This window comes from Brachionichthys hirsutus, chromosome 20, assembly GCF_040956055.1.
Source record: "Brachionichthys hirsutus isolate HB-005 chromosome 20, CSIRO-AGI_Bhir_v1, whole genome shotgun sequence".
Taxonomy (NCBI): Eukaryota; Metazoa; Chordata; class Actinopteri; order Lophiiformes; family Brachionichthyidae; genus Brachionichthys; species Brachionichthys hirsutus.
The window spans coordinates 6715586-6740907 of NC_090916.1; the positions used below are offsets into that span (position 1 = coordinate 6715586).

The 25322-nt window shown below is 46.9% G+C and overlaps 4 protein-coding genes across 4 annotated transcripts; 2 read left to right on the forward strand and 2 right to left on the reverse strand.

Annotated features, from left to right (window-relative positions):
- The first annotated feature begins 877 nt into the window (after positions 1-877).
- On the forward strand, positions 878-3345 carry rpl7l1 (ribosomal protein L7-like 1). The gene is made up of 6 exons (XM_068753589.1): positions 878-908; positions 1219-1327; positions 1594-1757; positions 1918-2055; positions 2143-2252; positions 2798-3345. Exons 1-6 carry the CDS (start codon positions 895-897, stop codon positions 3004-3006), a joined length of 744 nt encoding a protein of 247 aa, XP_068609690.1. The 5' UTR covers positions 878-894; the 3' UTR covers positions 3007-3345.
- Positions 3346-7201: 3856 nt separating this feature from the next.
- On the forward strand, positions 7202-11355 carry slc5a6a (solute carrier family 5 member 6a). Its single transcript, XM_068753558.1, has 16 exons — positions 7202-7327; positions 7395-7616; positions 7990-8055; positions 8316-8367; positions 8487-8554; positions 8637-8791; positions 8893-9033; positions 9114-9243; positions 9331-9419; positions 9511-9623; positions 9708-9775; positions 9861-9947; positions 10416-10600; positions 10705-10808; positions 10939-11060; positions 11158-11355. The coding sequence occupies exons 1-16, from the start codon at positions 7202-7204 to the stop codon at positions 11353-11355; spliced, it is 1926 nt and encodes a 641-aa protein (XP_068609659.1).
- A 6631-nt stretch (positions 11356-17986) lies between these two features.
- Positions 17987-19904, reverse strand: LOC137909700 (transcription factor 24-like). The gene is made up of 4 exons (XM_068754161.1): positions 19719-19904; positions 18923-19066; positions 18645-18809; positions 17987-18127 (listed from the first exon to the last, which is right to left on the reverse strand). The coding sequence occupies exons 1-4, from the start codon at positions 19902-19904 to the stop codon at positions 17987-17989; spliced, it is 636 nt and encodes a 211-aa protein (XP_068610262.1).
- A 1237-nt stretch (positions 19905-21141) lies between these two features.
- Positions 21142-24419, reverse strand: ephx1 (epoxide hydrolase 1, microsomal (xenobiotic)). Its single transcript, XM_068753739.1, has 8 exons — positions 24222-24419; positions 23961-24141; positions 23670-23888; positions 23400-23529; positions 23110-23324; positions 22883-22991; positions 22475-22597; positions 21142-22331 (listed from the first exon to the last, which is right to left on the reverse strand). Exons 1-8 carry the CDS (start codon positions 24417-24419, stop codon positions 22124-22126), a joined length of 1383 nt encoding a protein of 460 aa, XP_068609840.1. The 3' UTR covers positions 21142-22123.
- Positions 24420-25322: the final 903 nt, after the last annotated feature.

Below are 25322 nucleotides of genomic sequence, written 5' to 3' on the forward strand. Positions count from 1 at the left end.
TCAAACTGTCCCATTCATTGGCACAGTTAGAGCCTACTGTAATGAATTTAACCTGCAATCAAGGGGAACGCTACACTGTCTCATATTGTAATCCACACAGCCCAGAGAGAATTGCCATACCTGAAAAGTCTGTTTTTGGCTGTTCCAAGGAGAGTTAATAAAAAATATTTCCGCTGCATAATAAATTGGTTGTTTTATAATGAATATATGATATGGCTAGAAGTAGTAAAGACATTTTAATCGTGGGGATTAATTACCTACTTTTGCAGGATAAAAATACAAATAATTTTGAGCATTTATTCCAAACCTGGGAGCTCAGCAAAGACTTTCCACCTTAAAATGGAAACGTGGCTTCTCAACAATAACTAATGGAAAACAATGATGGGGTAATTTCATCGGGGATGTGGCTTCATTTGTGTGATTGCTCTGAATTCTGATGAAAATGTGACTTTCCTGATGCCTTTAAAAATGCAATTAAGGGTTGTTTGCTTTTTACTTACTTTTTTTTGCTGGCACATCACAACGGCAGAAACGGAAATGTAACAGATAAAATCAGGGATATTTATGCCACCAGATATCTCAAGAAATGGAGACATGATCCAAAGGTTGCTTGGACTTTAAGCTGAAGAGGGATACTTCTTATAAACTAGAAATAACCAGACCCCAAATAGCACAGCCATGTCAATAAATAATTTCCAGTTAAATCAAAATAGAATGTTTCAATAAATAATCATCAGTTAAAAACAAACAAATCACATTTTCTGAGATCGCAGGAGACTGGAACTACTGTAAGACCCAAAATAAGAAGTTCTACGGCCACTAGATGGCAGTACTGCGTGCCAGTCTGACATGTGACGTCATTTACAAGCGACGGTCGAGCCTTCCGAGTCCACCATGGCCGAGTCAGAGTAAGTTTAAGTCAATAATTGAATCTCAATTCATCCGTCCGTTGTTTTGCGTTCAGGTATATCTCCGGGTCGTTTCCGGTGATTATAAATAGTATTTATTGGTTCCAAATATTTATCTAGAGGGCTGATGGGTGGGAAAAGTGGATTTACTGGAGCTGAGCTTTTCACATGCGACAAGAAGGAAGACGAGCAAAGTTCTGTCGCTGGAACTGTCTGTAATTGTAATAGCTGAGCTTCTCACGTATCAGCTAAAAGCTGCACATAGCTAACTAACTGTGTCTGCGTGTTTTCTGTCTGCTCCACGTATTAGAGCGAAGAAAGTCATCAAGCTGGTTCCAGAGTACCTCCTGAAGAGGAGGAAAACGTATCAGGCCGTCAAAGCCACACAAGCTAAGATAGCTCTGCTTGAGAAGAGGAGGGTAGGCCGTGTTTCTCTGAGCCTCCTTTCGTTGTCCAGCTAGCTGCTAATGTTTGGACTGATGCCTTATCTGAGTACTATTTTATTTGAAAGTGCAAACAAGTATAAAGACAGTTTCTGCAACTCCATCCTCAAAATCCTTGCTAATCGGATACGTTCTCGCGTGACGTCATTCTTGGCACAAAGTGTTCCCCGGTTGTTTTCCTGCTGCCTTGTCAGGATTTGTCTTCTTTTTTTTTCTTCTTCTTCTTCTTCGTCGTATTCCAGGTTTCTAAAGGTAAGCCTGTGCCGTTCAAGCGCTTGGAAGACTTCCTGAAGGACAGTCACAGGGCGCACCGCGATGAAACTCGCATCCAGAGAGCGAAGCACAGGCCGCCTGCTCCTCTTCCTCCTGCTAAGAACAAGCTAGCCTTCGCCGTGCGCATCAGAGAGTAAGTATTTGGACTCCCCTCTGTGTGTGTGTGATTTGGGACACGGCACTACGGAACGGGTTTAAGTGACCCGTTCCGTATTCCCCGTGGGGGACGATCTTATCCAGTCTTCCGTTGTCCCGACCCGTTTGAAACCTCTTCTCTTCTCTTCTCCCGGCAGGATCAAAGGGGTGAGTCCCAAAGTGATGAAGGTCATCCAGATGTTGAGGCTGAGTAAGATCTTCAGCGGAACCTTTGTGGAAATCACACGGGATTCTGTCGACATGATGAAGATCGTCGAGCCTTATGTGGCCTGGGGGTGAGTGCTCAGAGAACGGATAACCCCTGTGTTTACATTTTGGGGGGGGGGGTTCCATTTTAAACGCATGCTAATGTTCTCTCCTAGATTCCCTAACCTGAAGTCTGTTCGTGAGCTCATCCTGAAGAGAGGACAGGCCATGAAGAGCAAGAGGAGCGTTCCCCTCACGGACAACGCCTTCATCGAGGAACACATGGGTACGTCTCCATAGAAACGCCAAACGCACAATGAAGCCTAATTATGCTCCTCGCTGTGACATTAAGCAACGGGGGGTAAGGATGTTGGCACATCCATGCTGGTTAAGACCTTTATCGACTTGCTTCTAGTGCAAAGGTCGTCCACGCCCCCCACAGTGGGAGGGACTTGTCTCTCTCTGTCTGGGACTGGGAAACGAGGACAGTAAAAACATGGAACTCTTCATCCTGTTTTCCTCAGACGACATTTTGGTTTCTCCTTTAAACCCACGACGGTACTTTCGGCTTGTCCCGACGGGCGTCTCCACAGCAAATCAGCCTCTAGCCCTGTCCCCTGGCAGTCCCTGTCTCTCCTCCGGACATGTCCAAACCATAGAAGTCTGGTCTCTCTGACCTCATGTCTAAAACGGTCCCTCTTACTGCCTCGTTTCTCATCCTATCCAACCTGGTCGCTCCCAAGGAGAACCTCCTCCTCTTCCACTCGGAGCTCCGCCTCCTGTCTTTTGTTGACATTTCAGGCGGCTCACCTCCTCCTCCTTGTTTCGCAGGTGCGCATGGCATCATCTGTCTAGAAGACCTGATCCACGAAATCTCCTCCGTCGGCGACGGCTTCCAGGCCGCCAACAAATTCCTGGTGCCCTTCAAGCTATCGGTTGCTCGCCACGCTGCCAAGGACAAGGCCGGACTCCTCAAAGACCTGGGGAAGCCCGGGTTCCGCGGCGCAGGCGTCAACGCCATCATCAGGCAGCTGAACTGAAGGAGAGAGGTGTGGGAGACGGGACGCTCGGCAGCGGCTTCACGGGGGGGGCGGCAGGATGTTTGTTTTTTGTCAGAGAGCCTCGTGGGTTCCACGTCCCTTTATTTTTGGGCATCACGGGGAGCCGAAGAGGAATCCTTCAACTCCTCGGCGTCGTGTTTGAACAAGCGGCGGACTGAAATGTAAATACCGTGTAAAGAGTTATTATCCGACGTCATGTGGCGTCGGATGAATTACCTCGTATGTGATTGATACTCAGACAGTAGAATTGGATGATCGGGACGGCCTACAGTATCCAACGCGGTGTGAAGAGGAGGAAATCTGTTGGGTTGCTGTTATATGCTGTTTAATACTTCAGTTTTTATAATTAAAAACAAATGACTAGTGTCAAAGGGTGTCTCACGAATGTTATCACGGGAGGGAACAAAGCCGGTGTTATTATGTAGATGCTCAGAAAAGAGCAAACATTCACCTGGGAACGGCTCGTTTTAATGTTAACACGTAGAAGCACTGAGACTTCAGAGGTAAAACAATCTTTGATCTTTCCCTCAGTCAGAGAGCTCAGGAGAATCCACAAAGGGAATAAACCGGTTGGGGGGGGGGGCATTCTCCAATGCAGCTGCGCCTTTTTGGGTGCGCACTGGGAGAAACGGGGGGGGGGGTGTGACGTCACTTCACGATGAATGCGACGTGCAGGCGTCTGTTTGCGGACGCACCGGAGCCGATTGATGTCAAAATGCGCTCCTGGTCGTCGGCTTTGAAAGGAGAAGGTAAGAAACTGTGTGTGTGTGTGTGCGTGCGTGCGTGTGTGAGCGTGTCGACAAGTCGGATCTGCCAAGCCAATCAGCCGCCGTCGCCATGGTAATAGATTGTTCCGATCAATGCGAAGCCATCTCGAGTGAGGCGACGACCGCGTCCAGACGCCCTTCACCTCTCATGTCATTCAGTTAGGGCCACGTGACGTCGCTCGTGACGTCACCTTGGCTTTCAGACGTGTTGAGTGTCAGGTCATTATTTTTTCAGTGTCATTTCCATTTTTGTGCTTCGTAATGAGAAACTTGTGGCCACAAAAACGAAGCAATTTCTTCAGGCGAATTAATTTCAAGCCGTCAAACCACGTGTTGTGTTGTGTTGCCTTCACGGTATCGGAAATGTCACTATTATGGCGACAGTCATGGAAACTCGTGTCTGTAACTGTCTTTTTATATTTCGACTTGAATAAAATCCAAATGCTACGATTTTATAACGAGGGCTAAAGTGAATGAAAGGAATTGTAAGAACACGCGCATGCGTGTGTGACAACGCCACGGTTTGAAGAAACCCGTGAACGATCGTGTCGCCATTTGTCAAATTCAAACGTCTTCCAAATTTACGAGGATCCCCTGAACGCAGCATCCGATAGTAGTGTCGAAGCGAGGAGGCGGCGGTGGAGTGACGATCATTGGCGCTGTATCGATCGAAGGTAAGACTCTCTCAGCCCACGATTAAATTGCGATTATTTCCTAAATGAAAGGGATGAAATCATCTTCACCTTCAAAGGCTTGTGTCTTCACGCGCGCGCGCGCGCGCGAGGGCATGAGAGGGTTTAGGCGACAAGAAGACCAATGCGGTTTTGGGAAATGACAGAATTGCGTATTGATCGTGTCCCGCGCCTGCGATCGCCAATGATCGTGTGCAACGGAGCCGCTGTGCAATCTATCGATCTGTTGCGTCACGTGTCACTTGGCGATCGGAAGCCGGTTTAGCTAGCTCGTGGCGTGAGTCGTAATGAATGGGTCGCCGGCGCGTGCGTGCGGACACCGACTAGCCAAATTAGCCACGGTTGTGTTTAAATATTTAAACATTATGGATTTATTTCTAAAATATTCACATTTAGGTTTTGGTTTAACATTCACTAGCTTGTTATTTTTATTTGGTACTAGTATTTACTTCCGGTTCTAAATGAACCCGTCTCCTCTGACGCAGCGCGCGTTAACCCTTTGATCGACCATTTCAAAGGACCTTCGTGGTTTTTGTCTGACATTGTGAAGCAGCAGCAGCAGCTTGTTGAATTGAAGCTAAAGGCCTGTAAACTGTAACAAAATCGGTTTAACCGGCAGAGATGATGCAGATTCAGACATTTATGTGGATTTCATCTGTAGGAAGTCAGAAAAACATAGATCTCCAAAAATCACGTTCCTGCCGAATCGGTTGTAAATGATCAATAAGAGTGTGTAGATCAAAAGAATGTGTAGATCAGTCACTGTGGAGCCGAAACACACGACCACCTGTAGCACATGTATGGACTCTAGCTGCCTGAAATGGTTAAGGTGTTCCTCCTTCCTCCTTTGTGTTGTTGTTTTCCCTTCAGATCAGCAGCAGCAGGTCAAACCGGCCTTTTTGATTATCTGTTACTCTCCTGCAGGCTGTTGGTGACGTGAAGCTTGGTCCCATTGTCCTGTTTATCTGCTGCCGTTTGTCCCAGGAGACGGACGCCGCGCGTGCGCCTAGTTTAGTTAATCGAGTATTACGTCATCTCTTGATTCCCGTCGCTGCTTATCAAACTGATAAGACATCAGTCAGTCATTGAGACCCTGGATTTTGCTTGTCAGTCGGTTTTTTATCTTTCCAACCTGTGAAAACAAACTGTGGATGTCACCGTTTGTACAAGAGAGTTGGCCAGTGCTCAGCAGACGCATTAATGATTACACAAATTATGACCTTTTTAAATCACTGAGGGAAAGAAAGCAGACCCCGGGGGGGGGGGGGCTGCAGGGATCAGGTGTACAGTCAGAAAAATAGATGATGCACGAACCATAGAATTAAATGCAATTTTATTCCCTGAAATTTCCAACATGTTTTCATCTTGACAAAACAATAATTGTAGGGAAAAAAAGCCGCTTCTGCTGAATTGCTAATGTGACAATAACATGTTTCTAGAGAGGCCTCTCTTTCCACCTCAGACGTGCTTTAATCTGTAACTCGCACTTCATACTCGGTGAGAACACGACAATGTCCGATTACACGACGCACGCTGACCCAAGAAGGATTCTTCCCATCAGCCATTGTGAGAGAAACGATTTAAAATAATATTGGATATTGGACAACCTTGAAAGTGTTTTTTTTTTCCTCTGTCCTCTCTCCTTGATTGGTCCTGAGCAGCCGCTAACCTTCCCATCATGCTGTACATCATCATCATCATCAAACGCCTCTATTATCTAACATTCACACACAAAGATGGGGGCGTGAGGGATTTAAAAGCGCCACTGTCATTGTCCCTGTGTTGCCTGGCAACCGCAGCCTGCCTGACCTCACGCTCAGGCAGGCTGCAGTTGAACCACCAGGTTAATAATTCCTGCGGTAAACGCAACATAAATTCTGTTTAAAAGTCATTTAAAATGCCGGCGCACACACACACACACACACACACACACGTTCTACGGAAGGACTTCAACATTTCAGCGAAGCATGCGGGGATCTGGTGCTTCTTTAATCTCACTGACGGTTGTTCTGTTCTGTTCCCAACCGGTCATCAGAGATTAGCTGTAACGAGCAGGAATGATAATCTTTAATCTGTGATCAAACCGGCTCCGGCGCCGCACAGACGGGTCTGTCTGTAAGGGATACACACCGATGTTTGATGGAGTCGCGCGCGCACACACAGACACACACACACACACACACACACACACAGCATCCCTCAGAGCTCCCTTCTTTTCCCAGAATGTCCTCTCCTGTCCGAGTTTCTCCACCTTCCACGTTCATTTTGCTCAACCCCTCCTCTTCACCTCCTCTCCCTGCAGGCTTGAATCCCCCCCCCCCCAACGAGTTCTGAAAGACGGGACGGTTCTGTTTAGCCGGAATAAAATCTGTTGTTTTTTTTGTCCCCCCGCGTAGTGATACGTGTCACGTTAGCCTTTATCACAATAAACCGGGGCTCGAAGGTTCTGTTTGGCTGAAAGCGTTCGGAACACAATGTCCAGGTATTGAATGATCCGCATCGGGATTGAGACGGCTTGTTATCCGCCGGCGCTCAGCGAGGTTCTCCTCTTCCCCCCACAGAGGCTGTGATTGGCCGTCGTGACACGGAGACCCTCCTCCGGTGAGCTTCAGTCCTCGCCGGCCTCCTGCGTGCTCTTCTCCTCCGATGGGTGAGAAGCTGTCTTTGACGGCGTGATCTTCCAACCCCCCCCCGCCCCCCCCCCCAAGCAGCATCATGGGGGAAGTCGTCCGAATGCATTTCACCACGGCGGACTACGTCATCTTCGCCTTGCTGCTGGTGGCCTCAACCGGCATCGGCCTCTTCCACGCCTTCACGGGGGGACGCCAGCGCACGACGCAGGTACGCCTCGCAAACGGGACGAGACCCCGGTTTCCGTCGGCGCCTTAAATCCGGCGTCTTTACCCAGGAGTTCCTGATGGCCGACCGCTCCATGAGCTGCCTGCCCGTGTCCCTGTCCCTTCTGGCCACGTTCCAGTCGGCGGTGGCCATCCTGGGGGCGCCGTCCGAGGTGTACACCTTCGGGACTCAGTACTGGTTCCTGGGCTGCTCCTACTTCCTGGGGCTGCTCATCCCAGCTCACGTGTTCATCCCGGTGTTCTACAGGCTGCGGCTGTCCAGCGCCTACGAGGTACGAATGGCCAGCGCGGGAGGCCCGGCGTGAAGGCGCCGCCGCCACGCTCAGTCGATGTATTGTCATTTATTCCTCCCCGTCTGCTCGATGTTCTGATTTATACTGCGATCGCTTTAGTTGTTTAGATTCTCAATCTCGGGGCCCAACATTAGCAGCTTTGTGTTCTTTATTGCGTTATCGACTTGATCTGCTTCCTCTCATAAAGCTCATAAAGTCCTGAGAATAAAGGGCTGATCCAAACGGACGCTCAGATTGAGCACGGCGCTGATCGGATGTCGCAGATTGACTCTGAGATTGTATTTTTACAAACCCTTTCATTTTTATTTATGCTTTTTTTCTTTTTTTCATTGACTTTCTCTCCCCTTGTCAGTACCTGGAGCTGCGCTTTAACAAGACGGTTCGGATATGTGGGACCGTGACCTTCATCTTTCAGATGGTATGTTCATGTTACTGCGACCGTTGTACATTTTGTGTACTTTGTGCTTCCTTTACGAGCTGCCAGCATGTGGAAGATCCCCGTTTCAATCTTTGACGGCGTTCTGAACGCCATGAGCTGAAGACATGAGGTCATAAAAGTGTGTAGCGTTTGGCTGATAGTCGTTTGCTCAAAGGCCGCTTTGCCTTCTCAGTTTTACTCCTGTGTTGAACAGGAAGGTCGAATCTCAGTCTGACTTTCTTTGCTTCTTTTCCCTGCAGGTTATTTATATGGGCGTGGTTCTTTACGCGCCGGCTTTGGCGCTCAATGCAGGTGAGTAGTAGAGATCGCCTCCCCACACAGGGGGGGGGGGGCACTGTGTTCACCGATGGCACCTGAAAGCGGCACGCGTAGTTGTCACGCGTGTGGTTTCTCCCTCTGTTCACCTGCAGTGACAGGTTTTGACCTGTGGGGGGCAGTGATGGCCATGGGATTAGTCTGCACTGTGTATACCGCTCTGGTGAGTCCTTCTCTCATGAGGCTAGTGATCTCCCCCCCCCCCCCCCCAAACACACACACGGATCGTCGCGTTTCTCTCGCAGGGCGGCTTGAAGGCGGTGATCTGGACCGACGTGTTCCAGACTGTCGTGATGTTTGCGGGCCAGCTGGCGGTCATCGTGGTCGGGGCGAGTCAGGCGGGCGGCATGGCGGAGGTGTGGAGGAAAGCTGTGAACGGCAGCCGCGTCGCTTCCCTCGAGTGAGTCCGCCGCCGTTTTAAAGATTCATTAGAAGAAGAAAACGCTGCTGATAAAAAACAAAACAAACAAAAATAACACTGCACTCTCTCCGTCTGCGCAGCCTGAACCCCGATCCTCTGGAGCGCCACACCTTCTGGACGCTGGGCGTGGGCGGAGTCTTCCTGATGCTGGCGCTGTACGGGGTCAACCAGGCCCAGGTCCAGAGATACCTCAGCTCTCGCACTGAGAAGCAGGCCATCATGTGGGTAGCGGCGGCGGCGTGGCGCCACGGATCCCGAGCCGGCTCGCCGTGACCTCGTGTTGTGCATCCTGCTCCTCCAGGTCCTGCTACGTGGTTTTCCCGTGCCAGCAGATCGTCCTGTGTCTGGGCTGCCTCATGGGGCTGGTGATGTTCGCTCGCTACGGAGAGGACAGCCCTCTGGATAAGGGCTACGTCAAATCCAATGACCAGGTAACGCTCGCGCCCCCCCCCCGTCGTTTCCCGGTGTTCCGTTCCCGGTATGGATGATGTTTGGGGGGGGGGGGCGTCTTTGTGCAGATGGTGCTCTACTTTGTGATGGACGTGTTCAGTGACCTGCCCGGGCTCGCCGGGCTGTTTGTGGCCTGTCTCTTCAGCGGAGCGCTCAGGTAAACCGTCCGGGAAACGGCGAAGTAGGGGGGGAGGGGGGGGGGGGGGTCTGCCAGGATTGGATTCTCATTCTCCCTTTTTTACTTCCAGCACCATCTCGTCGGCGTTCAACTCCCTAGCGACAGTAACCATGGAGGACCTGATTAAGCCTCATTTTCCAAACATGAGCGAAGCTAAAGCCACGCTGCTGTCCAAGGGACTCGGTAGGATGGCGTCCTGCGTGGCGCCCCGGCAGGATGTTTGCGTGTGTCTGCAACAGTCTGACTTCTGCTCTGCCTGCTCCGCAGCGCTGGTTTACGGCCTGGTGTGTCTGGCTATGGCCTACATCGCCTCTCTGATGGGATCCGTGCTGCAGGTGAGCAACGATTGGGACTCGACGGTCATAATAGTCAGGAGAGACGTTTCTAGAAAGTCACGTTCTCTGTATTCTGTGCCTTCAGGCGGCGTTCAGCATCTTTGGGATGGTGGGGGGCCCCCTGCTGGGCCTCTTCAGTCTGGGGATGTTCTTTCCCTGGGCGAACTCCATAGTGAGTCCCTTTTTCTTACCTCCGCCATGGAGGTCATGTTTCTGCCAGCGTTTGTCTGTCTGTTCAGAAAGAGATCCTGGATTCTGGCTATTTACTTATAATTAAGGCTTTTTCTTATAAAATATGTATTCAATTCACTCACCAAAAATCTAATCTTCTGGATCTGATCCAGAATGAGGTCAGGAAAATATATTACATTTTAACAATGAACTCCATTCACAGATACAAAAATCAGTTACAAATACACATCGACCCTTTTACTTTTCACGGTTGGTGTACAAAGACACCAAGAACAAATTAGAACCATTTGATGATGATCCATAACACCATATGGGCGGTGTAAATCTAATTATGATGGGGGGGGGGGGGGGGGTGAGCTACTTGACGGGGGTCTGCGCTCTCCGAGTGCTTTTCTAGTTCAGCGTGTGTGTCTTTGTTTACTATCGCCATGGTTGCGCCTGTTCCCAGGGTGCCGTGGTCGGCTTGGCGACGGGCCTCGTCATGGCCTTCTGGATCGGCATCGGCAGTTTCGTGATGCGCATTTCGGCCTCCGCCCCCGTGCCCCCGCTGAACAGCACCGCTCCTCTCCTGTTCAGCAACGCGACCGCCGCCGCCATGACGACGGCGATCAATGCCAGCACAGTCAAGCCGAGGTAAGGTTTGAGTGAAGTGGCGGGGGGGGGGGTCCATTATGGATGGGACAGGATGACATTTATGGAGCGTCTCTTTGTGTGGCGTGTTCCCCGCTTCGCCTCAGGCCCGCCGGCGTGGAGGCGCTTTACTCGCTGTCCTACATGTGGTACAGCGTGCACAACTCCACCACGGTGGTGGTGGTGGGGCTGATCGTCAGCCTGCTCACAGGTACGCAAACGTCCATCCAGAGCACGTACGGGGTCGCTGGCTAGCGGCTGGCTCGGCCAGCTGAGGGTTCTGGAAAGTCGAGGTAAAGGTGATCAAAGGTGAAGCCTCTGTCCTGTTCTGGGTCCATCAGGACCGATGAAGGAGAAGGAGCTGACTCCCGGGACGGTGTTCCCCGTCTTCGGGAAGCTGCTCTTCTTCCTGCCGAAGCGCTACAAGGAGAAGCTATGCTGCGTCACGCCTCTGTCTCAGAAGGTTAGCCTCACTATTTCCTGTTTTAACCCCCACCACCACCACCCTTTTTGAGTGACCCGGCCTTTCCCTCTCTCCCCCCCCTTGTGTCGTTGTCCAGCCCAAAGAGATCGACAGACAGCCTTATCAGATGGCCAAGAAGGACAGCAATGGGACGCCATGCTGCAAAGAGGACGTGGTCTCGGAGGACAAGGAGACGGAGAGCGGCGCGGCACAACCGGAGGACGACCTGGAAACGGCGATCGTCCTGCCCACGGGCCAGCAGGCGACTGACGCGGTGCAGGAGACGGCCTTGTGATCCTTTTTCACCGTCATACTTACGACACAGATAACCCCCCCCCACCCCCTGAAAATAGAGAAGGACCCCCGTGTCCGTACGCGGAGCTAGAGTTGACTTTGGTACAGATGTTTCTTAGAACAGCTGTATATGCTTTTATTTTTGCGAGGCTGGAACTGCACCGGCAGCCCAAAGGCTTCGGGTCTGTGTCCGCGCACGAGGGGCGGAGCTTGTGGGTCGCTCTCATTCCCAATGAGCTGCAGCTCGCAGGAAGCGGGTCGCCCGAAGACGCAACATGTAGCGGTGAATAGTGCGTCGATTTCAGATTGAGATAACTGCTGATAGAAAATGCAGCACCCTCTATTGGTAACGGCGTGCGATTGTTGGATGCCGTCCAACTGAAAACTGAATGAATAGACCGTGTTGTTGTTGTTGTTGTTGTTTTTTAATGGAGAGAAAAATATTTTAGGTGAGATAATTTAGCCAAAAATAAGATTGCATTTAAAAGAATAAAATTTTCAATTTTACTTTCCATGGTTGGTGTATGAAAGATATCAAGAGCAATCTAGAACCTTTAAATGTAAAGAGCACCGTTAGCGTGTTGATGGATAAAAGCACATGAAGGTCAAGGTGCCGCTCTGGCCTCGTCTTCCTCTGGTGACATGATAACGTGGGCTGTTGATGGGACTTTGTTTTATTGCTCCTGGGTACACCGCTACTCACTGCTCCAGGTACCCAGAGGAGTAGCGCTGTTCCTGACTGGGACGATGATCCGGTCTCTGGTAAGCCCTTCATAGGTGCCCGTCTCCTTTTTTAAAGTTTCAGGTCTTCATCAGTGCCAGTTTGTGCTTGACTTGAGTAACGACGTGTCCGTGGCGTGTTAACATTGTCACGTTTTTTTGGAATCAGAATTCTTGGCCATTGTTTTCGTGCCATTTCTTTTCTGTCATCCATTCTCGTAGCTTAAAATTGGTGTGTGTGTGTGTGTGTGTGTGTGTGTGTGTGTGTCTACTTCATGGCCATATTCTGTCATGCGACTCAATCTGATCGGTCGGCATTGCTAAGCTCGAAACCAGAAATGTTTCAGCAGCTTGGAGAGTCCAGACGCATCTGATCTGAGGTCCAGAGATTATCTCCAGCGTGTCAATGGAAAGTCATTTCAGCTGGACGGAGGCCTTTTGGTTCAGTTGTAGATGCTGCCTGAATTCCATTGTGGGGCGTACTGCTCCTTTAAATACCTGCCAGACAATCAAGTCGACCCGTCGTAGCAGCAGCACAGAGCAGCGTTAGCGCATCTCCTTTTCTACGTGAAGGATTATGGACTCTCTAGATCCGCTGTTTGATGGAGCGCCGGTTCCGCTACAGAACCGCAGCCGTTTTGAACCATCCCTCTCAGAAATATACCTCAACTCACCCAAAGCATATAGAATACGATTGTTTTCGTGTTTTGTTTTTTTGCTTTATATACCAACAGAAGATTTGTTTGAAGTTAATTTTTTATTTTTTTTTGTAACTTCACATAAAGCCTGAGCACATTTCCAAAGCTGAAATGTGGAATTCTATATGCAAAAAAACCCATAAAGTGTTTCGGAGAGGCCTTTTTGTTCCGTTTTGTTCTACACATACTGTCCTCACGTTTATTTCAAACCATTGAAGTGTTTGAAAACTCGTGTGCGATGATGTGTGCTTTATTATTTGATTGCTTGCTCTCCTTCATACCTGAAATTACTTGAAGTGTGTGCCCCCCCGTTATCGATGATGCTGTGAAACAAATGAACACTACGCACTTAACAGAACGCACCGATGTCGGAAGAATCCGACCGAAGCCGTCGGTTGCTGTGAGGTAACACGTCGTCGCCGTTCAGCACGACATTGTAAATGATGCCAGCTTTCTATTGGTGAATGGGCGAATGGGATAGAAACCCACAAATACACAGTAAAAGAGCGCAATGGGTCTGAAAAACAGGTAAATCCATGTCACTTGGTAATTTCCAGCAACAATAAATATTGTTTTAAACAATATTTATTATATTTGTTCTCCGTCCATAAGAATTCTTCTTGTACATTCCAAAAACAACAACAACCCCACAAGCACTGAAGTCGAGACGACTCCTCTGCTTTGGCTGTGCCTTCATGTTTTGATTTATTTTTTGATTCTATCCTGATGTGGTTTTATATATATATATATATTTATTTATGTTCCAGGATGTTTCCATGAATGGGTCGGTCCCAAAAACCTGTCCAGGAGTGGACCCGACCTCAGATTTATGAATGAATAAGTAAGGGTCCTGCCCCGTTGGTGGGCGTGTGAAACAGAACACTGTTGGATGGACCTTTTTAAATTCTGACCCGTTGATGTTTCGCTGTTCTTGGATGTATGACTACTAGATTTACGGTTGATGTACTTGAACTGAGATGTTAAGAATGACAAGAATAAAATACTTGTCATGAGTTTACCGCAATAAACGTTTCATGTTGCGCCTGTCCGCTGTCGCCCCCTAGTGGAGGACGTAACGCATCTCCTTAACTTGTTTCCATTGAACGGCTCGATCCTTCCATAAAAAATGTGATTGACACTTTTTTATCTTTAATAATGTTAAGTGTTGATTATGTATAATTATAGGTGTACATCAGATATGTAATTTCAATTACCCTGTTGTTGGATCACAAGAGGGGTGGGGGGGGGGGGGGGGGGGGAATAGCCACGACATTTTTATCATGACGCAAGGTTCATTTCTTTGAAATTAAGGTACTGGGAAAAAACAGTTTTTTATGGAAATGGGGATAGGTGACCGGAGCTCAATGCTATACTTGCTGAAATTCCATACTGAGCTTGGCTTAAAGTGTAAAGCGGCAGCTTTGATCTCTTTGCCATCAAGGTAAACCAAAGGGAAGAAAGAAAGTGCAGAAAAGTGCTTCATGATTCTAGTGTTTTGCCAAGCTTAAATCTTACAAGGCTGTGTCATTTAAGATAAACGACACGGTTAGGTCTAATCTTATCTGAGGCTGATCGATTGTGATTTATTCCGAGCATTAGCTTTGTTCAGGAGAGTCGGTTGAAATAAATGAATCATTTGTCACCATCAAGCTGTTCATCATTTTCTTCCATTTTGACTTCCATCCTCTTCCACCTCTTTCCACGTTTAAGTTTCTCCACAGTTCTCTTTCCCTCCACCCCATTCTCTTCATCTTTCTCTCCAGCCGTCCTCCTCCTCGCCAATGTCATCCTCTCCCTCGACTTGAACCCAGTTCCAGCAAAGAACCGGCCAGAGCAGGGGGGTGGGGGGGGGGCTCAGAGCTCCATAAATCCAGCCTGTAATGGTTGTGTGTCGGCCATAATGAGCAGGAGATAGTGGAAATATGCTGATTATCTCCCAACATGAGGGGGCAGCTTGGATCCGTGTTCTGTCTTTACATGGAAGCATGGACAAACATTGTAAAGACAGACAGTAATTCCTTACGACACCTGTGGTGGTTGAGATTTAATGTCTGTTTTACTCCAACCACAAAATGCTGAAGAATAAAAGTTTGCTACACAAAAAAAAAAGCACAGATTTGACGTGTTTTAGGTACTTTTATTTTAAAAGAGTAGTTCAATAAGACTTTTTTCTTCACTTAAACAGCTGAAGAAGAAATTAAAAAGCTTTAGCTGGCACTCCACACGAGGAAGGTCGGCTTAGGTCAACACGTACATGCGCTGCCCCCCCCCTGGCAGAATATTCTTCTTCTTCTTCTCATTGATCTTGTTTGTCAGTGTGTATAAATACTCCCTAAGTGGAACTAGCCTATTAGCCAAAGCAAAACTGTTGATTAAAAGGATTCAGTTGAAGTTCAAGGACGGAAATGAGTTGAAATTATTCAGTTGTTGATGATTCTGAAGTCATTCAGTTGAAATCCTGAGGCTAAATTAAGCCAAAATAGTGCAAGATTATGATATGAAACAAAACTTTGGTTATAAATGGCAACTAGACCCAAGACTTTAACCCCAAACAAATCTTTTACTGCGAGTTAAAATCTGTTTAACTTTCACAACCAGTTTACGGTCAAATAATTAAAACTCCTTTCATTTATGAGATTGTTTTTTCTTTTCTTTAACGTGTCATTTGCACGTTGTGTTTCTAGTGAGCACAACGAGTTTGAGAACAAGTAATGCAAAGTTGGCGAACAGCTAATTCCTGGTCCTGGTTCTCGTTTCGCCTCGGCCTCCACCGAACTGTCTGGATCCTCCAGTCAGTCTGTGTCCTCTTCCTTTAGTAGTCAGACTCCACCAGCTCCAAATTAGTCATCAGCCCACATGGGAAATCGGGACAGCCGACCCCCCCCCCTTGGGCAGATTTATAGCGCTAGCCTTGAACGCTGAGCCGTTGCTCGTGGAGCTGAGCCCATCTCGTTCCAGGGGGGGGGTGATTTTAGTTAGTCTGGGCTCCCATCTGTTGTTGGCTTCTCATACCCACCCACAAACATATCTACATGACTTATTGGATTGGGTTGCAATGCAGAACTCTGATTTATGCAAACACAGCATCACTAAAATATGAGCAGCGAACTGTAAAATACTGTTCAAAGGAGAACCCTGAAAATAGTATCTCTTTTTTTTTTTATCTGTACAAACATAAAAGACAGAACAAAAGGCTTTTCAGTAAGTAATCTCGCCTTATAAAACCTCCACATGCTACAGCTAGTGAATAGCGAGCCTTTAGCTTGCTGGGCGTCCACAGTGAAGACCCAACCAAAACTGGTTTGAGTCCCCAACGATGAATAATTCATTCAGTCCGAGATACTATTAAAAAACAACCGATATCATCGAATTTCTCGCTGAAAATGTCTCATTTGTTTGATCGTATTTGTTTTGATGCTCAAATTCACCTATGTCAAACTTGTTTTGACGCGGCGTTTCATTTTATGTGGCCTGCAAAAGCCAGCTGTGGCATTCGAGTTGGGTGGTTGCACAGTAACATTAACAGATGTTCAACATAAAAAATAAAACATGCAGGGCTAAACTGACATTATCAGGATGAAGTGACCCAGACATTTTCTTTTTCAGGGTCGTATTAGCACGAAATTCAGATCCTAGATTGAATGCATATCCAGTTTGGATTCGGATTGAAATTCAAGCGGCCTTTTAACATATATGCATTCTATTAGTGCTGTCGTTATCGACCAGTGGTGTAATAAACAAATCTAATGGGAAAACAGAGTGGATCACCAGCTGTCCGTGACCGAAGCACGAGGTCAAATGAGATTGACGCTGTAAGAACCCAAGGATGTTGACCTAGACACCGATAAAATCCAGAAAAAAGCAAATGGTTTTATTCATAATCCCAAAATGAATAGATTTGCAACGCAGGTTGAAGTCGAGTTAGATACGCAGCGTTTTAGAAGCGCCCAGGTTTAAGATGAGCGGTGGGTTCATCTCAGCGGCTAACAGGTGGTGTTTCAGGGCGCTGTTGTAGTCGGTGTTTCACCCGAGGAGGAAGGTTACATTCTGTGGCAGAGTTGTAATGAGAACTAAGTGGTCATTACTGCGGAGATAACAAGTGATCAGACAGCCGCTGTGTTCCCACAACAATCCCTCCCTCGCTGCTCATCTGCCCGTCCATCCTTTCACTCCTACACACACACACACGCACGCACGTGCGTTCGCACACAAACACACACACACACACACACACACACAAAGATGCTGATACCACAAACATCTAAATAAAAAACAATTCTAAAAAAAGGGGTTCTACCCGAATCGAGACTTTTGTATTCAACTTTCTTCTGAGAGCAAACAAGCGAGGGGATTCTTCCTTACAGTGAAAGTAATGTCTGGAAAAAAAAAAGAAAAAGAAAACCCTGCGCAGCCTTTAAATCAGGCTGATGGGTTACACTCTGTTCCTCCGTGGGGTGATTTGTGGAGTTATTATTCAAGCAAAGCAGCTTTTTCCTTTCCTCATATCAAACCTGTTCCTGACACCCTGTCTAACCCTCAGAGAGGATGGAATACTTCCAACAGGGCTTGTTGAGTGTATTAACCTGTCTGTGTTATTCACTATTTCTGTGTTAGTGTGCCCTTTGGTGTCACTATACTACTGCAGCTACACGGTTGCACATCGGAGAAGCACGGAGATAATACACGGATGTCAGGTTTTATTCTTACTCTTTATTCTGCTATCAGTGAAAACCAAACATTAATAATTAATAATTCAGGCATAAAGCAAATGCCCGAATTATTCTGAGATTCTGAGAGACAACAGTTGCAGCGATGGACACTTATCTTCATGTTATGAAGTATTTAAATAAGTTATATTAAAAAAAATGATTTAAATGTTTAGAAGCATGTTTGATATTGTCTTACTTAAAAATTAAAAAAGAGATAGCTTCCATGGTAAAAACAAAAATGTATATAAAACAATTATAGTTTCAAATCCAGAGTAAAAGGGAGGGTGGCATTTATTTTTGTGATATAATTAAAAAAGAGCAAAAAATATTAGCTCTAAATTCAGAGATTCAAACAGTCATGATTAATATTATCTAGCTTTTTTTCTTTTCTTGATAAACTTAACATGTATATAAATGTTCATTGTATGTTTGTATATGTGCATATGTGCTGTTTGTCGTGTCACAGCCCTCCGAAAAGGAATAAAATAAAGTGAAGGAATTTGGATTAGCACTCTTTTCCTGTTTCTAAATTGGGATCCAGAGTGTGTGTCCCGTCCTTCCCAAATGGAGGCATCTGATTGGCTGGAACCCCAGACAACAGCTCTCCCACGCTGCCACAGTAGAGAAGGGAACGCATGGGCCACTTCTGAGGAGACAGACCAGTGAGTTAGCGCCTCATGCTAACAAGCTAATAGTATTCTCCTCAGGAGTCACAATTATAAACTGATATTAAGACAAGACAGAGAAGAGCAGTCGAAAGTACCAAAAAACATGTAAAAACAATTAGAAACAAATTGTTTTTTGTTTAAGTTTTCAGTGAACCCTCAATGATGGGTTAGGTTAACCCCTAACTAACCCTAACCATTAGGTTAAACCTTAACCCTTGGATTCCATCCATTTCCTTGTAGGCAAGATGATCTGCAAAGTTTGATTTGATCTTTGTGGATCAGGGGTCAAATTAAACTTTTTTTTATTCTGCTGGATACAGAAATGTATCGAAGCTTGCTGACATTTATTTATTTTATTTTATTTTGTATCTAAAGGGGGAAAAAAATGATGTTCTTATTGTGGTTCATTTAACAAACTGAGCCTGACCGTCTCCTATGTAGCAGTCTTCACAATCCACCTCAACAGGAAGTAGGTTGCTTGGCTGCCATTCTTACCTTAACAGGATGCAAGTAACCACCCGCCCTGGATGACAGGGTGTGCTCAGCCAGCGTCCCTCCTTGGTCCAGGGTCTCTGTTAGGTAAGCTATGTAGTTAGTAGCCAGGACCAGAACGTCCAGTTTGGACAGCTTTGTGTCTGGTGGGACTGAAGGTAGGGCAGCCTGAGGACAGAATCTCTCTTAGTTCTTACACTCAAATGTATTTTGCATTTAATATTTTAGAATTAGTGCGACCCTTAACACCATTTAACGGGGATGGGGGTGACCAGGGATACCTGCAGGCTGTGGAAGGCCTGGCGCAGGTTCCGGACGCGGCTCCTCTCTCGCGCTGCATTCTCTGGGGAGTGCTGACCTCTCAGCGTCCTGGATTGGACCACAGACCCAAACCCAAAACCAGGGTTTGATCTGGACCCACACACCTGCAACGGAAGACTTGTTTACGGGCGGGAAATTCCTGCACGAAGGAAATGGTTTTTGTCCATCGTGTTAATTTTATTACAGCAAAAAACTCAAAACGAATTTCAGATTTTATCACAAAACCTTCGACATATCTTAATCGTGGCATGGTTATAATTTACATTTTGTATCATTCTGTTCTTTCTTAATGTAACTTAAAAACATTATATATATACACATCTTCCATGCACTGGTGAGCGTCCTTTAAATATTGTTTTTAATTCTATGTATATTGATTATAAAATTTTGAGGGAAACAATAAAGCAGAATTGAAATTAACAGGGGAAAATTAAATTTCCTGCTTTTTTTTTTTTTTTTTATAAATCCACAACAAGTCTAAATAAAAGATAAATGTTTCCAGTAATTGGCCAAATAGTCCCTGCGTGAAACAGCTTTATTATTATCTGTGGATTCCTCTGTGGGAAATGAGGAAATTAGTCGCACAGTTTTCTTGACGAGATAAACCTGCAACAATTTTGAGAAGCTACTTTCCTGTTCTCTCTTGGATCGTCTGAATTTGCGATGCGCGTTGTGAGACAGTGTGCTTGCTTGGTGGGGGATTCTTGATGCCGCTCTCTAAATTCTTGTTAAAGTTCACTCTTAATTCCGACTCACCCACTTCCTCTGCTCGCGGCTGCTGCTGCTGCTGCTGCTGCTCTGGGAGCTCTGCCTGATTCCGTGCAGGGATGCTGGGCCGCCCGCTACGCAGGTCTGCTGCCTCTGCAGCTCACCGGCGGAGCTGGAGACCAGTTGGTGGTTCGCTGCAACCGACATGAGACCTTCCAGAGGATTGACCGCCATGGATGCTGCCTCGTTCACTCTGTTTTCATTGGCCGGGCTGAAGTTTGCTCTCTGCTTGGTGATGGCTGCGCACCATAATCGACTTTAACTGCTTGAGTTACAATTTCTGCAAGACACTCTCTGAGGTCATCTTTCCATCTACGCTGAAAACATCTTCAAAGTTTTGCTTTTCTAGTTAAAAAAAAGAAGAAGAAAGGATCAGCTGAAATGACTCATCTGATCAATGAGAACCAATCTTCATGCATCTCACAGATCCTCTCGCCAGGCCTGAGGGACCCCGACTTCCACCCACACCCCTAAATGAGTGGTGAAAAGCCCTGCTCATCACCGTCCAGAGGATTCCTCCCAGTCTGACCCTCTCTCTCTCTCTCTCTCTCTCTCTCTCCACCTCTCCTTCTGCTTGTTTCCTTATCGGGTGAGGTAATGTGGGGAACTTCATGCGGCCGTTATCTTAGCCGGCCGGTCGTCCCGATCCTCCCCTGGCTGCCTGGCTGCCAAGAAGAGCAGGCAGGCAGGCAGTCAGGCCTGGGGGAGTGCAGTGATGGGAGGGTGTCCTGAGCCAGGGCACTGGGGGGGGGCTTGGGAAAGTCAAAGCGCTGCAAACAACTGGACAGGGGGGGGTGGTGGGATTGGAAGCTCGGGGGCAGTGCGACATGGACCGTTACCAGAGACAGCCGGAAGTGGCTGTCTCTTTTCGGCTAGTTGGAAATATTGACTGCATCTCAGCATCTAGAAAATGTATGAAAAGAAGAATGGATTCAGTGACGCAACTCTGTTGTGTAACGGACCCATGGGCCCGTTGGACCATAACTCCTCTGGGTGGTATTCCGAAACGGAGGATGACTTAGCTCGAGCTGCAAAAGGGAAATCCCATATTTTCATTGAGCCGCGTTCCGGGAATCAAGATAAATGTCATCCGCAGGCGTTACTATGGCAACTGATGCCCCAAAGCCAAATTGCTGACACCTTATCTTGGGTTTACTTCGGTTTTATCTGCTTTAGATGTCATCATAAGTGGATTTACAAATGTTTATTTAGAGATAACAGTTCAAACGTTTATGACGTATGGATGGAGTTACGGAACTTTATTACTACAACCTACTGAGAAAATGTCATTGTCTGTTTAATACATTTCATGTTGTCTACTCTTCTCTACAAAAAACAAAACAACACTGTAATTATGTATATTCTTGTTTGAATATAAAACTGCAGCATTGATTAGGACCAGAGAGATAAATACAATTCACAAAATGCAAGTTTATTTAAAATGCATCGTTTATAGAGGCAAAGATCAGACTTTCATATTAATGCAAAATAAAGCGGAAGTAAAGAAGTGTCCATGACTAGACTTATAGATTTGAACTTCTTCCAGATCAGCATGGTGCGTGATTCATCTTGTGAGGATTGCTACTCTGCTGTGAGGTTATCATGCCCCGAAAGCCGAGCTGCTAAATATTACACATCAAAGAAGTGAATCGAAAACCTCTAGAATGAGAATTAAGATTACAAAGAATTATCCGGCGCTAGTACTGGTACTTCACTTTACAGTCACACAGAAAGCTTTTTTTTTTTGATTCATTTTAAAAAGGGAGAATGCAGATGTGTTTGAGGAAGCAGGACAGTTGTGGTTCTCTGCTATCAGCTCCAGGAATGCCTGGTACCTTGTGCAGGCTGTCAACACAATAACAACTGGTGACCCCTGACCTCCCATCTGCAGCTGCATGGCGAACCGTCCAGCAGTGCAAGGCTGAGTGGATTCTCCGTTAAGCAGGTGGAGCTCTGGGTTCTGCTCATGTGGCTGCTGGTTGACGTCGGCAACACACAGGGATGCAACCGAATTATGACTTATAGGGTTGCCAATTTTGATTCTTTGGCAATGCATATTTGAAATCAGGATGTCCAGTAGATAAACTGTAAAAAGCTAATAAAATAATCTGATTTTCACATAATTATAAATGTGTCGCTGCATTCAGGGACTTCTGTCTTTTTGTTATTTTTTCCTATGATATAGGAGAAATGTTGCCTTTTTAAAACTAGAAGTGTACAAAGGTTTGAAATCGTGGTATCATCCAACTGCCCGTGCTAAAATCTTAAAACATGACATTTTAATATTTATCCTTATTTTTTTTAAAAAGTCCTCTTTTCTGATTATTGATCTGTCCATTCCTGCTTTGTAAGACCTCGTGTCACGGTTTGCAATAATCGTCTGCTCCCTGCTGTTACTTCTTCTTCTTCTCTACGGTCTTCGTGAAGTTCTGGATGTCCTCCGCCATCAGCTGGGGCTCCTCCATGGCAGCGAAATGCCCGCCTCGGGCCATGGCCGTGAAGGTCAGGAGTTGCCGGTACTTCTGCTTCACCCATAGTTTGGGGGTGTGCATTAACTCATTGGGGAAGCACGCAAACCCAGTGGGGACGTACACCAGCATCCTGTGACGAGACGATGGCGTGTTAAGTTGGTCAGAGCTCAGTTCCCTACCGACAGCGCCAAGACCCAAACCATCCGAAAGTTCACCTGCTCTTTAAATACTCTGACGAAAGGCGATTCAACCACCTTTAAGGGCGTCTCTTACTTAGAGTGAGGCTGGTTTAGGCCTCTGCTGAAGTTCTCTTTGTAGAACCTCATGGAGGAGACGATGCAGCCAGATGTCCAGTAGATCATCACATTTGTCAGCAGATCGTCCAGCGAGAACTTTCTGCAAGGCACCTAAAAGTTTATGTGTCGGTAATCTGCAGAGGCTCCTAAATCTAACAATCTTCTTATAATGAATTGTGTTTATAAAATGTTAGAAAATAGAGAAATCAGTGTTTCCTCCAAGAAACAAACAAACAAAAAAAAAGACATCAAATATTCTCGATTATGAAGCTGGAATCAGAATATGTGAACTCTATAATTAAACCAATGAATTATAAAAGAGTTTAGTAGCTGGTAATTCATGTAACGCCACTATCGCCCTTGTATTGTGTTCCGTGCCAGTAACCTGGTGAGTCCTCCGTCCTTGAGGTTCCGAAAGTCGTGATCTGTCCAGGTGGAGAACTTCTCCAGGATGTAGGCAGCCAGACCCACGGGGGAATCGTTCAGCCCCCGGCCTGACGGGGACATCCAGAGGCACAGATTATTATGGAACCCGCCACGAGGTCTGATCGCCGAACAACTCAATACATAATAACGATCTCGCGTTGCCAACTCGCTGAAACGGACACTCACCCACAGTGTCCGGCTTGGTGGCCTGGATGTGCATGTAGCCGGACTCTTTGATCGACTCCACCAGCAGCTTCTCTGTCGGAGGGAAGAGACGCTGAACATCGGCGTCCGTGAAACCGAACGGCTTCGGGAAGCGACGGCCGAGCATAATGGACAAAAGCACGGCCAATCCAGGCTTGGAGGGTGGGGCAAAGTTCACGTGGAGGCCTTTGACCGTCCTGGAAGGATGGACACACGTTTTACTGGTAAATTCATCCACAAAGCTTTCAAAAAGTTTCGGGTGGATTTCTTACTCGGGCTCCAGCTGGGCCATGTTGGTGGTGACCAGCCAGCCCCAGTCGCCGCCATGAGCGTAGAACCGCTGGAAGCCCAGGCGTCTCATGAGTTTGTGGAAGACGCGTGCTGCGCAAACCGAATCGAAGCCTGTTCGCAGAGGGCCGATTGCTTAGCGGTTATGCAAATAGCGACAGTCGCAATAGTAGAAACGAGTTCTTCAAATGAGCTGCGCTTTTAATATCCCAAAAAACAAACAAAAGCGGGAGACATTTCCCTTCCAGACTCGCCTTTCTTGTGCGGAGCTTCGGAAAAGCCGTAGCCTGGGAGGGAGGGGCACACCACCTCGAACGCCAGGTCGTCTGGGTTCGAAGGTTCTGTGAGCAAAGGGATCAACCCGTAGAACTCGTAGAAGGAGCCGGGCCAACCGTGGACCATTATCAGAGGAACAGCAGCGGTTCCGTGCGGAACCTTCTCGGGCTTCACGTGCAGGAAGTGGATATCAATGCCTGCGGGTGGAAGTCCAAGTCATTAGGAGAAGGTTAAAGGAAGGATCATCGGTGTCTGATCAGCAGCCTCACCTTCGATGTTGGTTTTGAAGTGGGGGTATCGGTTGACTTTGTCCACTTGTCTCCTCCAGTCAAAGTCATGTCTCCAGTATGAGACCACCTCCTTTAGGTAGTTGGAGTTGAAGCCGTAATGAAACTGGCTGTCCTCCAGTGAAGGAACCGGGCGGGTCTGGTCGATCCTTCTGTGAAGGTCCTGATAGAGAAGAACAGAAGCTCAGCCCTCGCCATTCACATGCCTCCCCATTGGTCAACTCCTTCAAGTGAGAATCCGACCTCCAGCTCTTCATCACTAGTGGTGACTTTAAAGGGACGGACGGCGGTGGCGACGGCGGCGTCCTCGCCGCCGTCTGCGGGGGGTGCTCCAACTCCCCACCAGCCGTCTTCGCTCTTTAAAACCTGGCTCCTGCTCCTCTGCACCAGGAAGAAGATCAGTCCTCCAATCACCACGGCAACCAGCACTTCTGTGAACATGGCGCTCGGTGTCGTCTCCGTCTCAGACAAGGAAAAGGAACGATGTTTCCAACAGATGAATTTGTCGATAGATAATCTACGCAGCTAAGTCGTCCACACACATTCAGTTATTCAAACATTTAAACTTGACTACCTCTCTGTGTGAGCTCTTCCCCCCCCCTCCCCCCCGGACAATGACGTAAGCAGAGTCAAATGATTTCCTTAGTCAGGAGTTAGACATGTGAACACGACCAGCTGAAACAAAGGTTGTGTGTTCGCGGCCAGCTAAACCGGATTAGGTAAAGAACAGAGCTGCCAAGCCCCTCGTAGCCCTGCATGCATGGCAACGCTCTTCTCATTCGGGAGAGCTGCAAGCATGGCAACATGACGACACGCCCCCCCACACTGCATCAATGTAGTGCTGTTAATATTATAGTTATTATATTATAGTTATTATAATATAATAACTTTTTTCTTCTGGCGGTTCACAGAAACTGTCGGAAAAACAAACTTAGGGAAATAGCTTTTTGCCAGTTATAGCCCGAATCTATGCGACATTGTTCCAATAGATATAACTAAATCCGGACATTAGCATTTAAACAGCTAGCACTTTTGATATGCTGAAATGCATTTGTTTTGCATTTATGAACTAAAATCCCAGATTGTAAATCCCATGTGTGCTACCGTTTACGTTGAACGATGTTAAATACAATTAATATTTTTTTCCTTACCGCCTTAAATTGTTGTCTGACCTTGTTGACAGATAATTGTGAATATCATTAATAACCTGCAGTGTCCGTTATTTTAATGCTTAATAAATGTTGGTATTAGATTTTTTCGAGTACTATTTTCTTATTCTTTCCATTACAAGTATTACAAAACCATTTAATGTAATTCCCTCTTGAGAAATATTTCTGTTCCTTT

What these genes read in the sequence shown, in the direction of transcription:
- LOC137909700 (XM_068754161.1), bottom strand. Translation starts at nt 19,904, where the DNA reads ATGGCGGTCAATCCTCTGGAAGGTCTCATGTCGGTTGCAGCGAACCAC. An exon ending in AGGCCTTCCACAGCCTGCAG is followed by an intron (nt 18,810 to 18,922) that starts GTATCCCTGGTC and finishes TTCTGTCCTCAG; the next exon opens with GCTGCCCTACCTTCAGTCCC. An exon ending in GTTACTTGCATCCTGTTAAG is followed by an intron (nt 18,128 to 18,644) that starts GTAAGAATGGCA and finishes CTGTCTCCTCAG; the next exon opens with AAGTGGCCCATGCGTTCCCT.
- ephx1 (XM_068753739.1), bottom strand. Translation starts at nt 24,419, where the DNA reads ATGTTCACAGAAGTGCTGGTTGCCGTGGTGATTGGAGGACTGATCTTC. An exon ending in CTTCAAAACCAACATCGAAG is followed by an intron (nt 23,889 to 23,960) that starts GTGAGGCTGCTG and finishes TTCCACCCGCAG; the next exon opens with GCATTGATATCCACTTCCTG. An exon ending in CTAAACCAGCCTCACTCTAA is followed by an intron (nt 22,332 to 22,474) that starts GTAAGAGACGCC and finishes GTCTCGTCACAG; the next exon opens with GATGCTGGTGTACGTCCCCA.
- slc5a6a (XM_068753558.1), top strand. Translation starts at nt 7,202, where the DNA reads ATGGGGGAAGTCGTCCGAATGCATTTCACCACGGCGGACTACGTCATC. An exon ending in ACTGAGAAGCAGGCCATCAT is followed by an intron (nt 9,034 to 9,113) that starts GTGGGTAGCGGC and finishes CTGCTCCTCCAG; the next exon opens with GTCCTGCTACGTGGTTTTCC. An exon ending in TTCCCTGGGCGAACTCCATA is followed by an intron (nt 9,948 to 10,415) that starts GTGAGTCCCTTT and finishes GCCTGTTCCCAG; the next exon opens with GGTGCCGTGGTCGGCTTGGC.
- rpl7l1 (XM_068753589.1), top strand. An exon ending in TTCGCCGTGCGCATCAGAGA is followed by an intron (nt 1,758 to 1,917) that starts GTAAGTATTTGG and finishes TTCTCCCGGCAG; the next exon opens with GATCAAAGGGGTGAGTCCCA. An exon ending in CTTCATCGAGGAACACATGG is followed by an intron (nt 2,253 to 2,797) that starts GTACGTCTCCAT and finishes CTTGTTTCGCAG; the next exon opens with GTGCGCATGGCATCATCTGT.